Source organism: Ictidomys tridecemlineatus, chromosome 5 (assembly GCF_052094955.1).
Source record: "Ictidomys tridecemlineatus isolate mIctTri1 chromosome 5, mIctTri1.hap1, whole genome shotgun sequence".
Taxonomy (NCBI): Eukaryota; Metazoa; Chordata; class Mammalia; order Rodentia; family Sciuridae; genus Ictidomys; species Ictidomys tridecemlineatus.
In genome coordinates this window covers 77,772,387-77,788,683 of record NC_135481.1, presented here as the reverse complement: position 1 = coordinate 77,788,683, position 16,297 = coordinate 77,772,387, and the positions used below count along the sequence as shown (strand labels likewise).

The 16,297-nt window shown below is 36.4% G+C and overlaps 2 protein-coding genes, 1 long non-coding RNA gene and 1 other non-coding gene across 20 annotated transcripts in view; 2 read left to right on the top strand and 2 right to left on the bottom strand.

The window, feature by feature from the left end:
- The window catches only part of Slc25a21 (solute carrier family 25 member 21), a 497,747-nt gene extending 485,352 nt beyond the window's left edge, over positions 1–12,395 (bottom strand). For 2 of the 3 annotated variants that reach the window (XM_078050206.1, XM_078050211.1), the window contains exons 1-2: positions 12,294–12,386; positions 9,978–10,012 (exon numbers count right to left, since the gene is read on the bottom strand). The gene's annotated coding sequence lies outside the window, so the exon portion shown is untranslated. Of the gene's footprint in view, positions 1–9,977; positions 10,013–12,293 lie in introns of all 3 variants that reach the window. The other variant, XM_078050204.1, reaches the window with a different exon arrangement.
- LOC120887130 (U6 spliceosomal RNA) lies at positions 2,550–2,656 on the bottom strand. The gene has a single exon (XR_005730278.1). It is a non-coding gene; the product is annotated as a U6 spliceosomal RNA (small nuclear RNA).
- LOC144377840 (uncharacterized) lies at positions 6,205–10,353 on the top strand. Its single transcript, XR_013439025.1, has 2 exons — positions 6,205–7,667; positions 10,183–10,353. It is a non-coding gene; the product is annotated as an uncharacterized LOC144377840 (long non-coding RNA).
- Positions 12,396–12,424: 29 nt separating the features above from the next.
- Positions 12,425–16,297, top strand: part of Mipol1 (mirror-image polydactyly 1) — a 328,689-nt gene continuing 324,816 nt past the window's right edge. For 5 of the 15 annotated variants that reach the window (XM_040276498.2, XM_040276502.2, XM_040276500.2 and 2 more), the window contains exons 1-2: positions 12,426–12,650; positions 13,744–13,841. Coding sequence is in view for 1 of the 15 variants with exons in the window: in XM_040276497.2 (XP_040132431.1) it covers positions 12,633–12,650 (18 nt within the window). In the remaining 14 variants the exon portion in view is untranslated. Of the gene's footprint in view, positions 12,651–12,720; positions 12,845–13,743; positions 13,842–16,297 lie in introns of those variants that run through there. The other 10 variants (XM_040276491.2, XM_040276489.2, XM_040276490.2 and 7 more) reach the window with 4 other exon arrangements.

The window sequence follows — 16,297 nt, the reverse complement described above, 5'->3', positions numbered from 1 at the left end:
CTCCAATGTCATCCATTTACCTGCAAATGCCATAATTTTATTCTCTTTTATTGCTGAGTAAAATTCCATTGTGTATACATGCCACATTTTTTAATCCATTCATCCACTGAAGGGCATCTAGGTTGGCTCCACAGTTTAGCTATTGTGAATTCTGCTGCTATAAACAATGATGTGGCTGTGTCCCTGTAGTATGCTGTTTTTAAGTCTTTTGGGTATAAACTGAGGAGAGGGATAGCTGGTCAAATGGTGGTTCCATCCCCAGTTTTCCAAGGAATCTCCATACTGTTTTCCATATTGGCTGCACCAATTTGCAATCCCACCAGCAGTGTATACCTTTTTCCCCACATCCTTGCCAACACTTATTTTTGTTTGTCTTCATAATAGCTGTCATTCTGACTGGAGTGAGATGGTATGCATTTCTCTAATTGATTGACATGATGAACATTTTTTCATATATTTGTTGATTGATTGTATATCCTCTTCTGAGAAGTGTCTGTTCAGGTCCTTAAGTCCTTGACCCATTTGTTGATTGAAGTATTTTTTTGGGGGGGTGTCTTAGCTTTTTGAGTTCTTTATATACTCTAGAGATTAGTGCTCTATCTCATGTGCGAGGGGTAAAGATTTGCTCCCAGGATGTAGCTCTCTGTTCATCTCCAGATTGTTTCTTTTGCTGAGAGGAAACTTTTTAGCTTGATTCCATCCTATTTATTGATTCTTGGTTTTAATTCTTGCACTATAGGAGTCTTATTTATTTTTTCTTTTAGAGAGAGAGAGAGAATTTTAATATTTATTTTTTAGTTTTCGGCGGACACAACATCTTTGTATATGGTATTGAGGATCGAACCCGGGCCGCATGCATGCCAGGCGAGCATGCTACCGCTTGAACCAAATCCACAGCCCGCACTATAGGAGTCTTATTAAGGAAGTCAGGGCCTAATTCAACATGATGATTAGGACCTACTTTTTCTTCTATTAGACATAGAGTCTCTGGTTTAATTCCTGGGTGTTTGATCCACTTTGAGTTGAGTTTTGTGCATGGAGAGAGATAGGAGTTTAATGTCATTTTGTTGCATATGGATTTCCAGTTTTTCCAGCACCATTTGTTGAATATGCTATTTTTTCTCCAATGCATGTTTTTGGCACCTTTGTCTAATATAAGTGAATTGTAATTTTGTGGGTTAGTCTTTGTGTTCTCTATTCTGTGCCATTGGTCTACTGGTCTGTTTTGGTGCCAATACCATGCTGTTTTTGTTACTATTGTTCTGTAGTATAATTTAAGGTCTGGTATAGTGATGTCACCTACTTCACTTTTCCTGCTGAGGATTGCTTTAGCTATTATGAGTCTCTTATTTTTCTAACTTCATGACTGCTTTTTCTATATCTATGAGGAATGTCATTGGGATTTTGATTGGAATTGCTTTAAATCTGTATAGTGCTTTTGGTAGTATTGTCATTTTGATAATATTAATTCTGCCTATTCAAGAACAAGGTAGATCTTTCCATCTTCTAAGGTCTTCTTTGATTTCTTTCTTTAGGGTTTTTTAGTTTTCATTGTATAGATTTTTCACCTCTTTCACTGATTCCCAGGTATCTTATTTTTTTTTTTTGAGGTTATTGTAAATGGGGTAATTTTCCTCATTTCCTTCTCAGAGGATTTGTCACTGATACACAGAAATGCCTTTGATTTATGGAGGTTGATTTTATATCCTACTACTTTGCTGAATTCATTTACTAGTTCTAGAAGTTTTCTGGTGGAGCTTTTTGGATCTTTTAGGTATAGAATCATATCATCAGCAAATAGTGCTCATTTAAGTTCTTCTTTCCTATCCATATCCCTTTAATTTCTTTCGTTTGTCTAATTGCTCTGACCAGTGTTTCAAGAACTATGTTGAATACAAGCAGTGAAAGAGGGCCTCCCTGTCTTGTTCTAGTTTTTAGAGGGAATGCCTTTAATTTTTCTCCATTTAGGATGATGTTGGCCTGAGGCTTAGCACAGATAGCCTTTACAATGTTGAGATATGTTTCTGTTATCCCTAGTTTTTCTAGTGTTTTGAACATGAAAGGGTGATGTATTTTGTCAAATGCTTTTTCTGCATCTATTGAGATGATCATATGATTCTTATCTTTGAGTCTATGGATGTAATGAATTACATTTATTGATTTCCGTATGTTGAACCAACCTTGCATTACTGGGATGAATCCCACTTGATCATGGTGCACAATTTTTTAAATATGTTTTTGTATTCGATTTGCCAGAATTTTATTGAGAATTTTTGCATCTATGTTCATTAGAGATATTGGTCTGAAGTTTTCCTTCTTTGATGTGTCTTTGCCTGGTTTGGGTGATATTGGCCTCATAGAATGAATCTGGAAGTGCTGCCTCTTTTTCTATTTCCTGAAATAAATTGTAGAGTATTGGTATTAGTTCTTCTTTAAAGGTCTTGTAGAATTCGGCTGTGTATACATCTGGTCCTGGGCTTTTCATGGTTGGTAAGGTTCTGATGGAGTCTTGTATTTCCTCACTTGATATTGGTCTGTTTAAATTGTCTAAAAACATGGAACACTTCACGAATTTGTGTGTCATCCTTGTGCAGGTGTCATGCTAATCTTCTCTGTATTGTTCCAATTTTAGTATATGTGCTGCTGAAGTGAGCACCACAGTAGCTATACTACATCATAATTCCACCAGCAATATATGAGAATTTCCACTCTGCATCCCTTACAATATTCATTTTTCCTTTTTTTAAATTATAGCTATTATAGTAGCACAAAGATATAAAGTGGTATCACTTTGTGGATTTGATGTGCATTTCCTTAATGATCAATGAAGTCATGTGCTTGTTGGCCATTTGTATATCTTTGTGTAATGTCTATTTAAGCCAATTTTTTAATTGGATTGTCTTTTGGTTGTTGAGTTATTAAGAATTCTTTACATATTCTGGATACTAAGACCTTATGAGATATATAAAATGAAAGTATTTCCTCCCATTATGTGGGCTGTTTATTTTTTTCATTTTCTTGATAATTTCCCTTGATGCACAAAAGTTTTAAATTTTGATAAAACCCAACTCCTCTAATTGTTTTTTGGCTGCTCATGCTTTTGATGTCAACCTAAGATTCACTATCAAATCTAAAGTCAAGATTTACCTTCACATTTTAGCTATGGAGTTTTTGCTCTTATATTTATATCAATGATTAACTTTGAGTTAAGTTTTACATATGAAGTAAAATTAAGGGTCCAAATTCATAATTTTGCATATGGTTATCCAGGTGTCCCAGCATGGTTTATTAAAAAGATTTTGCTTTCTCAGTTGAATGATATTGGCAACATTTTTGAAAATTAATTGGCCATAGATATTTGTATTTCTTTCTGGGCTCTATATTTTATTAGTCTATATGTCTGTTATGGTTTAGATATGAGATATCCCCCAAAAGATCATGTGAGAAACAATGCAGGAGTTTTCAGAGGTGAAATGATTGTATTATTAGAAGTGTTACATAATCAGTGGATTAAACTGCCAATATGGATTACCTGGGTAGAAATTGTAAACAGGCTAGGTGTAGCTGGAGGAAGAAGGTCACTGGAGAAGCGCCTTTGGTGTTTATATTTTGTACCTGGTGAACGGAACTCTCTGCTTCAAGATAGTCGTGTCCTGATCTGTTTCTTCTTCCATAATAGTCTGCTTCATCTTGGGCCCAGAGCTATGGAGTTGGTGGCTCCTGAACTAAACTTCTGAAACCATCGCCAAAATAAACTTTTCCTACCTTAAAGTTGTTTTTTCCCCCAGGTTTTTGGTGACAGTGACAAAAAAACTGACTGAAACAATATCTGTCCTTATGGCTATATCATTCTGTTTTGATCAATGTAACTTTGTAGTGAGTTTTGAAATCAAGAATGTCATTTCAGCCTTCAAAACTGCCTTTAGCATTTCTTATAGGGAGATCTTGATTTTTCTTTATATAGGAATGTCTTAAATTCTTTATTTTTGAAAGATAGATCTGCCAGGGATAGGATTCTTAGTTAGTGGTTTTGTTTTTACCTCAGCACCTTGTTTCATTGATCCTTAAGGAAATGCACATCAAAACTACAAAGTGATTCCACTTTATATCTTTGTGATACTATAATGGCTATAATGAAAAAAAGGAAAAAATGAGTATTGTAAGGGATGTAGAGTGTGAATGCTCATATATTGCTGGGGGAACTATGATGTAGTATAGCTACTGTGTAAAACAGTTTGGTAGATGCTCAGAATTTTAAATATAGAGTCACTAATTAAATATATCAAGTACTGCCTCTGGTATCCATGATTTCTGACAAATCAGTTGTTAATCTCATTGGGGATACTTTGGTGATTTGCTTCTGTCTTACTGCTTTCTAGATTTTCTCTTCATTTTGGATAGTTTTATTTTAATAAACCTCAGTGTGACACTCTTATTATCAATCTTCATCTTCATTGATGTGTAGGTTTCTATTAGTCTGATCAGGATGTCATAACAGAGTAACATCAACTGGCTGGGTAAACAACAGAAATGTATTGTATCACAGTTCTAGAAGCTATTGGTTAAAAAAAAAAAAAGTGTCAGCAGGGTTGGTTTCTAGGGAGGTCTCTATTCCTGGCTTGCAGAAGGCTACCTTCTCACTATGACTTCACATGTGGCCTTTTCTCAGTGTGTGCATGAAAAGAGAGATCTCTGTGTCCCTTCCTTTTCTTATATGGACACTTGTATTAATATATTAAGGTCCATCCTTATTGCTGCATTTAACTTCAATTACCTCCTTAAAGGCTTCTTCTCAAAATACAGTCATACTCAAAATAAAGCCCTACAGGATTGGGGCTTTAACATAAAATTATTTGGGGTGGGGGATTCATAACAAGGTTCATCAAATTTAGGAAGAATCTGTCCATGACTCATTGAAATCATTCCGAATCTATTTCTTTTCTCCTGGGACTTATGTGATACATGAATTGATAAACCTGATGGTTTCTCTTAAGTCTCTTAGGCTCTGTTTATTTTGCTTCATTCCTTTTCTTTTCTGTTCCCGCAGTGGCCCACAAGGCAGATCAACATGCACAACCAAGATTTTTTTGGAGGACAAAGTTCTTATTGTCTGCTTTATTACCAGCCATTTCTACAAGGAATGTGGTCCACTATCTCCAAGGTCCCCTGCCATGGGAATAGGGGTGAGGGAGAAAGATGCTGCTATGCAAAACTGAAATTCACCAGCCATATTCACACTCCCTGGAGATACTGCAATTGTGCAACTAGATCTTAGAGTTCCAAAAGAACTGATTTTCATAATTCTTGCTAGCTCAAGAGTTTTACTAGAAGGACCAATTTCTTGAGTCTCTTGTTATACAATCATGATGCCACTGGGACACATAGAATTTTTAGAACTTTTTACTGATTTACCTCTCTACACATTCTAGTGTCAGGCACAAAATTAAGTGACAACTACTCAATGACTATGAGGAGACTGAGAAACAAAAAGAACTAACAACAAGAAAAACATAGAAGTCATTTGATGCACAGTAGTGTAGTGAAATCTGAACATTTCATTAGACTAGGGATCATTTTCGTTTTTTTTAAGAAGTTGGCCAAATCTGAGGTTAGAATACAGATTATGGTCAGACTGAAAAGACTTAAGAAATTTAGATGTTATCCCCTAGCATAGGATAGTAACTATCAAAGGCTTTTAATCAGGGGTTTAGCATAAGCAGGATTTGATCTGTATCCTGTACTTTATACTTCACTGTTTAATATTTAAAATCATGTTTAAAATATAAAAATGGGTATATATTTCCAAGCACAGCATCAGTAAAGACCAAGTTCAAAAGAAGGAGAGGCTTCTTTGACATTGCTGACAGTAAGAAAGATTTTCAAAGGTGTTTTCAGGGGGAAATCTAAGAAGGTACAGGCATATCATGAGAGTTATGAGAAAACAGAACTGAGGATAATGCAGTAGAGAATGAGGACCTCAAACTGGGTTTTAGTTCTGACTTTGCCATACCTAGCTATTATTTAAAAAGCCAGACTCCTAAACTTTTGTTTCTTCCTCTACATAGACATTTTTTTTCAAGCCCTTATCTTGCTTGATGACTCAAGAGCATTCTACAGTTGACTCTTCTTTCTTTGATATATAGCACTCCCTGTTAAAATTTTTTATCTTTCTCCTTTTTTGACTGCTCTTTCCTTTATCACCTTTAAAGGCTTATCCTTCTCTACCTGACCATTAAGTGTTGGAGTCCTTTGTTCTGTTATTACTTGATAACATGCCCTCATCTTTCTCTATGTATACTGGTTCTTGGTTTTTCCTCTTACAATGGGAAAAAATTACTTGTAACTATAAAGTATCTAATCCATTAAGACACAAAAGATCACATATAGTATGATTCCATCTATATGAGATATCTAAATAGATGAATCCAAGTAGGCAGAAAGCAGAATGTAGGGGTGAGGAGGAGGGTGGAATGGAGAATAACTGCTTAATGAGCACAAGGTTTCTTTATGGGGTATCAACCTAAATAACAACAGAGACTCTCAAAGAAAATGAGTTCATTCAGTAGGAAGCAGAGGATTATAATCTGGGATACACATGCTATAGGTGGACCATGAAACTCAGGTAGACTGAGAAAAGAGGAAAGTTTTAAAGGCAAAACAGAGAAGTATATGTTATTATTATTATTTAAACAAAGAGATCCTTAGTGGAGACAGTGTATAAGGCAAGTGTTCTTGTACATCCAGCTATCTGTTCTTGTGACTCCTGTAACAAGATTCAGTTTGGAAAGTCCTTGGGAAAAGTTACTACTACAGGGAGTCTTTGTAATAGTTTTTATCATAGTTATGCATGTAAGAGGGCCCTCCTTCATAACCTCCTGTTTCTCTATTTGGTTGAGGTTGGACACAAGTGACTTCATTTAGATTTCTGACAACCTACAGAGGAGTAGTTAAAATGCTCTGACACTATATAGAGATGATGGTTACACAAAACTATGAATGTACAAAATGCCACTGAATTATTAATTTTAAAATGGTTAATGTTATGCAAAATTTACTTCAATACATAATGAAAAAGCATATCCCCACAGGTTTTGTTATATATTTACCCTTCTCTACTAATCATAAATGATAATAGGAAATCCCATACTATCAGTTTCTCACTTTCTATCTGATGAGGCTCATCAATGTACAAATATGCTCGAATATTTTATATCTTAAATAACAACAATAAGACAAAATATCCCTTCTGTATAGTTCATCTGGTGAATTTAAAATATATATATCAATTCCCAGTCTCCACTCCAGACCAAATGATCAAAAGCTGGGACAGAGGACATCAGACATCTATATTTTAACTGGGGTTGAAAGTATTTCTGATTTATAATGGTCATCCAATTGGTATCTATCAGGAAAGCTTTTAGCTCTGAATAATAGATAATCTACTCACAAGAGTCTCAATAATAAGGTTTTTGCTTTTAATCTCATATACAAGAAGTTAGAGTAGGCAGTCCAAACCTGGTACAACAGCTTACCAATATCATTACAAACCAAATCTTTTCCTTTCTCTTCCAGGTGTCATTCTAAGATACTAGCTCTTTACCCTCCATCTGGATGATCAGGATGGCTGCCAGGTGTCATGGCTTCATTCCAACATCCCAAACAGAAAGGTCAGAGAGAGAACCTTTCTTTTCACAAGGCTCTGTTTATTCTGGAAAGGTAGTCCTCCACTTGACTTTCTCATTAGCTAGAAGTAGATAGTATGCCACACTTAGTCCCATTACCAGGAAAAGAACCCCAGAGTTAATATAAGGGGAGGAGACTAATTTTGAGACAGGGAGCAGGGTAGTTACTCTTTGAGAGCAATAGATCTTTACTAGCTATAAAACTGGAGTTTTGTTAATGGGAGGAAAAGAGGTGTAATGTCTGTTGCTTAGAAAACATACTGTTATACCATTTATCTGTTGTCTATCACAGAAATATCAAAATAATTGACTGTGCAGCATTTGCTACGTCCTTACCACCTATTTTTTTCCCAAACCCACTTTTTGGATAGTGGAGGGATACCAGGGATTGAACTCAGGGCCATTCAACCACTGAGCCACATTCTCAGCCTTATTTTGTATTTTATTTAGAGACAGGGTCTCACTGAGTTGCTTTAGCACCTTGCTAAATTGCTGAGGATGGCTTTAAACTCAAGATCCTCCTGCTTCAGCTTCCCAAACTGCTGGGATTATAGGCATGTGCACTGCACCTGGCATTCTCTCAAACTCACTTTAAACTATCTTCCATCAGACCAATTCACTGAAACTATTTTTTATCAATGTCACCAATCATAGCTGTATTGCAAAGTCCAAAGGTCACTTCCTTGCCTTCACTTTAGCGAAACTTCCAGCAACATTTGAAAACAATGACCAGTCTCTTAAGGCACTGTCTCTTCTTGGCTACTATGACACAGTACTTTCCTGGATTTCTTCTTCCTTTATTATATAATTCTCTAATGTTCCTCTCCACTTAGTTAACCTATAGAGAGACTGAAGTCCTCCAGAGGCTGGATCCCACTCTCTTCTTTTGTTTACCTATATTTTCCTCTCTGGTAATCATATGCAAGCCCTACACTGATGTACCTACACTGATGACTCCACCTGCCTTATTTCCAACCATGGAAATATCAAACCATCCCTGAGGCACAGAACTGTATAACAAATTATCTGTGTTAATATCTCCACTTGGGTATCAAAAAGAAAAAAAAAAGAAAGAAAGGAAGGAATAGATAGCTCAAACTATCTTGTAGTCCTTAAACCCTTTCTCCTCCTATATTTCCTAATTCTGAAATGGGATCACTATCCATCCGATAGTTCTAACCAAAAACATTTGCATTAAGAATAAAATCAAACTTATTATTGTCTTTACTGGGTTCTATAAGAATGGTATGCCTTTATGTATTTGTCTTATTCTATTTTGCCTTACACCTAATTCTGATCCAACACAATAATCTTTCTGATTTTGAATATGTTAAGCTTGGTCTGCCTCATGAGTTTTGAATTTGAAGAAATGAAATACCACCATAAATCTTTGAAAATGCCTAAACCCAAACCTCTGGAGGTATGGAGCAATAAGAACTCTTGTTAATTGCTTGTGGGAATGCAGTTAGTATGGCGACTCTGAAAGACAGTATGGTAGTTTCTTATAAACTAAACACAGGCTTGCCATATGATCCAGCAATTGAACTTTTGGTAGTTGCCCATATGAATTACATACTTATGTCCACACTTGCACATGGATGTCAATAGTGACTTTATTCCCAATTGCTAAAACTTGGAAGAAACTAAGATGTCCTTTAATTAGTAAGTAGATAAACAAACTTTAGTACATTCATACAATGGAATATTATTCAGCAATAAAAAGAAATATGCTATTAAGTCATAAAAAGACATGTGGGAACCTTAAATACATATTGATCAGTGAAAGAAGTCAGTCCAAAAAGGCTACAAACCATACCAATTCTATGACATTCAGGAAAAAGGAAAAAAAATGATAGTGATAATAACGATCACTGGTTGTAAAGGACTGACAGGGGTTCCAGGGGAGGGAGGGAAAGATAAATAGGTGGAGCACAGGGATGTTTTAGAATAGTAAAACTATTCTAATACTATAATAATGGACACATTATAATGCAGTTGGTGAACTCCATAGAACAATACAACACCAAGAGTAACCCCTAATGTAAACCATGGACTTTAGTTAATTTAATATCAGTATTAGTTCATCAATTGTAACCAATATACCATACCAATGCATGATGTTAATTACAGGGGAAATCATGGGGAAAGGCAGAGTATATGAGAACTTTGTACAACCTGTTCAATTTTGTAAACCTAAAACTGCTTTAAAAAATAAGTCTATTCCCACTACCACCAAAATAAATAAGTAAATAAATCTGTTGGGGTTGGAGTATCACTCAGTGGTAGAGTGCTTACCTGACAGGTGAAAGGCCCTGGGTTCAATCCTAGTACTGCATTTAAAAACAAAAAGTCAGTTAAAAAAATGAATCATGATCTTTAGACAGGTGATTTATAAAAGGATTACATGATAGATAAGAATGCTATGGGACTGAATTTCAAAATTTTAATAGTAGCTTTAACAATTGCTGTTATTAATTATTCTTAATATTTTTATCTCCAGGCCAGTCCAGAACACATCCTTACATATGAAATTGTACAACTGACTGCTGAAGAACTCCCCTTAAATTTCCCAATGACTCAAATTCATTCTGTCCAAAAATTAACTTTCTTATTCATTCATTTTTCTATGAACTCCCTCTTTCTCAGTTGTTATTAAAATCTTCAAACTTTATTTTCTACTTCTTCAATTCATCCTTTTCCATTTATCATGCCCTACTGCATACATTTTATCATTTTTACCTTGGATTAAATAGGCTTGCTACCATGGGAATTTTGATTATGAAATATATCTTCCAAATTGATGATTTGTCTAAAGTACAAATCTAACTATATCATTACCTTTAATTTTAAATTCCTATTAACTATAGAATCGAACCAGAGTACTAAAATGAAATACTTCATAAACTCTACAACCTCATTTTCCACCATTTTTCATCTTGAATTCCATATTGTAGTAATCCTAAAGTGTTTACAATTACCAAAAGTATCTTATCTCCATATTGATTCCTCTACAAAGAATTCTATTTTCTCTGCACCTTTACTCCCTTTTTGCCTTGCTAAGTTCTATCCATACTTAAAGAAGAGTGAGACATTAACTCCTCCAGTTTTCCTTGATTCTGTCCTTCTCATACTTTAAAATTCCTCACCCAAAGTCATCCAAAGCCATTTTTCAGATAACTCTTAGCAGGATGGAGAATTAAAAAAATGTGTGTATGAGGATAGAGGTAGTGGTGGAGAGGAGTGGGGAAAAATTACCTATTATGGTATAAAAAGTTCCAGAAAGAGCATTAATGAATACCTAAATTGGAAATGGGATAAGGGAGAATTAGGTCTAAAGTTTGAACTTGTTACATAAAAGAGAGGGAAGGAAAAAAAAAACAGGTTACTGAAGAAAACAGATTTTTTCCTTTACTCTGGAGATTTTAGAAATTCAGAAAATGGGCTTTAAAAACTGAGGCAAAATGAATCTTTACTCAATAAAAGCTATTATCACTTTCTCTAAATTCATCCTAACTTATTATTTGGTGTCAATTTTCTCAATTTTGTAGTCCTTGGCCCTCTCATTTCTTTAAGTAAGAAAAGAAACTTTCCCTCCTTTAATTACACATCATTTGATTTGGCACTAACCATTACTTCAAGTCATTTTTCCTGATTATAATATCCTTTTTGATTGGAGTCTCTGTTCTGACAAACTTAAAGCCCCTCTTTTTTTGTCTCAAAATATTTATGATTGTGTCCCCAAATATCTGATTGAATCCAGATGTAAAGCCAAAACAAAAACAAAAAAGAAAACATTTCAAGGCTGAATCTATAACAAACCCCTCCAGAGTACTGTTTATTCTTTACCATATAAATAACAACATTATGTATTTTAACCTCTTTTGGTCCAACCCTTTACACGGTTTTTACAGTTACTAAAGTCTAAGTTCCTCTTATTAAATTTAACCACTAACTTGGGGGTCCATCAACACTTTATATTATTCCTATTCTCTGGGGATGTGTAAAAAAAAAATCTTTATCCAGGAACCCAAAGAGTGCCTGGCACATAGTATGTTCTGAATAAATACTCGTGTGTTCAACAGATTAATGAGTAACAGGAGTTAAAGAGATATTTATAAATGCAATTCTGACTTGTGGAACACTTTTGAATCACTACCGGCTCATTTTATGGGTCCTGATAAAACTCTTAATATTATTCTACGATTAAAGATATCTTTGGCTTTCTATTGTTTCAACAGAGTGGTAGGCGAATTGTTTTTTGTTGTTGTTTTATTAAATTCTGAAAGGCTCAACATTCTGTGAATCCACATAATGTGAAAAATCAGATTTCCTTCCAGGACTTAAAAAAGTCACCAGCTCCAAAATTTTAGCCTGAAGCATTTTTTGGAGAGGGCCTAGGTGTCACTTTTGCTCGCCTGTGCCCTTTTCATTCGACCTTCACTGCGCTACAGGCCCGGCCCCTCCACCACACTCTCAATTCCCACACTCTCTCCCCTCCCACACTCTCTCCTCTCCACACACACAACCACACAGTCTCCCCAAGCCTCCCTACGCCTTCCTCCAACCAGATTAGGTTTTGTCGGGGCACTATTTTGCTGTTCCGGAACGCACCAGTGGTCTCAGACCCCACAACCACAGTTGGCCCGCCTTCCGTCCTCTCCCGGCTCCAGAGAGGACTTGCCAAGCTTTCTCGCTGGCAGGGAGGCCCCGCCCCGCGCCCCGGCGGCGCGGCTCGCGCATGCCCGGTGCGCACCGCCTCGGTCTCTGCGGGCCCTCGCGCGCCGCGTGCGGCAGGCTCGGTCTCCCTCCGGTGCCCCGCCCCGCTGGATCATTTGGGGTCGCGCGCCTCCGGGCCGAGCCGCTGAGTCCGTGGCTTTGACTGACGCGGTAGTTGCGCATCCGGCCTGAGAAACTCTGTGAGAGAGTGCTTCCAGTCGGCTCCCCGGAGTGATGCCTACCGCATCCCAGGTAAACCGGGTGGAGGGGAGGTTTGGGCGACTGGAGACTGATCGGGGTGGGCAGAAACCAGCCTTGGAATTTCCGGCCGCAGCTTCCTTGGAGAAACTGAAGGGGCCGCGCGGAATCCGTACCCAGTGAATGCTGGCCCCGTGTGCCCAGGAGTGATGGGGCACCCTCAGAGGTCAGCGTCCTGGGATTCTCAGGTGACAGACAACTCTTTCTTTGCTATTACAGGACTTCAGCAGCTAAGCATTTATTCAAAAGTGTAGGGGTTTTGCTTGCTTTTCCCTTAAGCCCCTGGGAGTTAGAGGGTTCTAGTCCTCTGGGTTCAGCCTCTGATCTACTCTGCGCCCTTGACAGGCACTTGAATCGTTTTATATTTTGGTTCTCACTATTGTAAGTTGTGAGTAAGAATACAATCTGGCGCTTTTTTTAAGTGTGCTGAGCCATGCTGTACAAAGATACTGTTAAAGTTCTTTTGGGTTACGACGTCCGAGGGCCCATATTTATTTAACTGGAAGGTGACACCACCCGGCAATATTTGCGAAGTACTTTAAGCCTTGTGGATGGAAGGAATTGGATAAACACAAGATTGACTCATGATTAGACAGGGATGGTGGAAAGGAACAACTTTCCTCAAGAACAGGCTTTTTGAAAAGCTCCTTTGAGCATTTTATGGGGGTTGAATCACAGCAGTAGATAAAGGTAAGCCAAAACAAGTGGTCAAATAAAACAGCATTTCAAGCAGGTTCTTTTTTCTTTACTATATAACTTTAACATACTATTACAAGTTATTCTTTGTAAAGTTTCCTCTTTGGGTCTGGGATGGAACTAACCCAAAGTGACAGTTATATAGTCATGGGGAATCATGTGCAATAGTATATTAGTAAAATTAATAAAAACAAAGCCAATTTTTCAATGTGGAGTAGTAAAAGTTGTCTAATTGGAGAGAGGTAATGATGGCAAATCAGAAAAGGGAATGGAGATGTACACAATTTTCCTTGAAAGGCATGGAGTTCATAGAAATTCTGTGTTTGTTTTTAAAAAGTATGATAAACATAGAAGTGTCTGAATCATATGTGTACAACTCATTGAATTTCAGAGTGTACACACCCCTGTCTCCAGTACCTAGATCAAGAAAGAACCTTAAACAGTACATGCATTCCAGAAGCCCTACTTTGTGGTGCCAGCTTAGCAAAGGTAACCATTATCTCAACTTCTAACATTTGAGTTTCAGCTATTATTGACTTTATATAGTATATAGTCCTCCGAGTCTGGCTTCACCTCAATTTTATATTTGTGAGATTTATATGGGTGAAATAGCAGTAGTTTTTTCATTTTCATATTGCATATTATTACATTCAGTTTTAGGTTACTACCAAAAGGGTTGTTATGAGGTTTTATAAGTATTTTGGTGAATTTATGTATACTTTCTTTTGGGTATATATTTAGTAGTAAAATGGCTGTGTTATAGCCTATGCAGATGTGTGTTTATGGAATATACCACCAAAAAGTGTTTCAAATTGTGTTAATTTGCATTCCCATTAGCAGTGTATGAGAATTCTTTTGTCCCCAAATATTTATAACACCTCACATTGGTAGATATATATTGATATTATATTGGGTTTTCCCCCTAATTTTCCTAATGACCTAATATTATTGCACATCTCTTTATGTATTTATTGATCATTTGTATATTCTCTACTTCTGTAAAAGGCGAGATATTAAATACAGTCAATCCTCACTTTGAAGTTTGTGTTAGTGCAGTACCATACAAAGCTAGGACTACTGATTTATTTTTAGGTTTTCCAGGCATAAAACAGTCTCTGTTGCATATTCTTATCTTCATTCTTTTTTTTATTTCCCTCCCTTTTTTCATGCATCCTTCCCTTCCTTCCTTTCCAGCCCTTTAAAAATATAAAAACCATTCCAAACTCAAAGACTGTACAAAAACAGTTATTAAAAGATAAATGTAAAAAAAAAAAGATAAAGTAGACATACTAAAATTCTAGTTATTTGAGCTTTCAGGAATTCATGAATGGGGCAGCACCAGATTTCAAGTAGGAAAACGTTTATAAAGTGTTAGAAGAAGCAGTCAGGCAAGGCAAGTTTTTGATTGGTCAAAGTAGAAGGTCTCTAGTAAGAGGTTTGTTGGTAGTTTTTTCTTCTTTTTCTTTTTCTTTTTCTTCTTCTTCTTCTTTTTTTTTTTTTTTTGGATACTGTGGATTTAACCCAGGAACCCAGGACCTTGTGCATGCTAAGCGAATATCTGAGTAACATCCCCAGCTCTTCAAATTTTATTTTCACACAAAGTCTTGCCAAGGTGCCCAGGCTTGTTTTGAACCTGCATTCCTCCTGCCTCAGCCTCTCCAGTAGCTGGGATTATAAGTGTGTGCCACTACTGCTTAGTTGGTAATTTCCATTGGTTAAACTTAAATTTTATTTTATTTCTTCCATTGAGTTGGGTTTGATTTTCCTTACATAGGAACCAAGGCTTTGGAGCCATCACAGCCTAATGGCCTCCTAATTAATTACGTTTGCACAGTATGTCGGCTGGATCTGGGCTTTAGGTCTCAGTTGGTGACCCCTTGTTCTATTGAAAAATTGTGTTCAACCCTTTGCCCATGGATTGTTGGCGAAATCAATAGCTGACATGAGCAATACTGGACAAGTAAAAATACATAATATTTAAGCAACATATGCTACAGTGTTTTGGAGTTGAATTTAAAGTCTGTAAACAGTCTTTGCTTTTCATCAGTTTTATGTCTAAAGAGACCAATTTGGACTTCTGAACTTTCTTATGGCTCCTACCTTCTTTGTCCCTTTAAATCTGAAGAACAAAAGAAAATTAAAACTGAGAAAAGAGATAAACTCTTTCTTTGATATTGAAAAAAGACTAGAAAAGTAAAGGATGATATCCAAACAGCTTGGGACACTGAATAAAACTATTAAAAATGTATAATATGCTTTGGTGTAGTTTGAGTTAAATATTGCTCTTCTTGAAATGGTTTGATTAAATTTTTCTACCTGATTGAATGTATTCATGATATGAGAAGCAATAGTCAAAGGTTTAGTCCCTGAAGTTCCCACTGTGATACTCACCTAGCTTAGGATGAAGGTCTTCTCTTCCTTAAATACATCTCATAACCTAAACTCCCTCCTTTTTACTCAGTACCACCAAAAATTTCCTTTGAATACTATCTAAGTTAATATTTTCAGCTAACACTTTCTATTTTTAGGAAGTTTATAGAAGTGAATTTAGTATATATTTAGACATGCTTAAATTAATGAGATTTGGGGATAATCACTATCAGTGTTCTTTGATATGGATAAATAAGTTTTTCTTTCTTCTTTTTTTTGGGGGGGGGAGAGCAGATTCTAGAGATTTAACATAGAGGTTCTTTACCACTGAGCTGTATCCCAGCCCCTTTTGTTTTTTATTTTGTGACTAGGTCTCACTAAGTTGCTTAAGGCCTCCCTTAATTGCTCAACTGGCCTTGAATTTGTGATCCTCCTGTTTCAGCCTCCTGAACTGCTGGAATTGCAGGCCAGTCTTTCTTGATTGTTAAACAGATACAGATTTGAGACAGTTACCACCTTCTACCACCAAGGGATTGTGTTCCTTAAACTTTTCTTACATAAAATTCTGGGTGAGA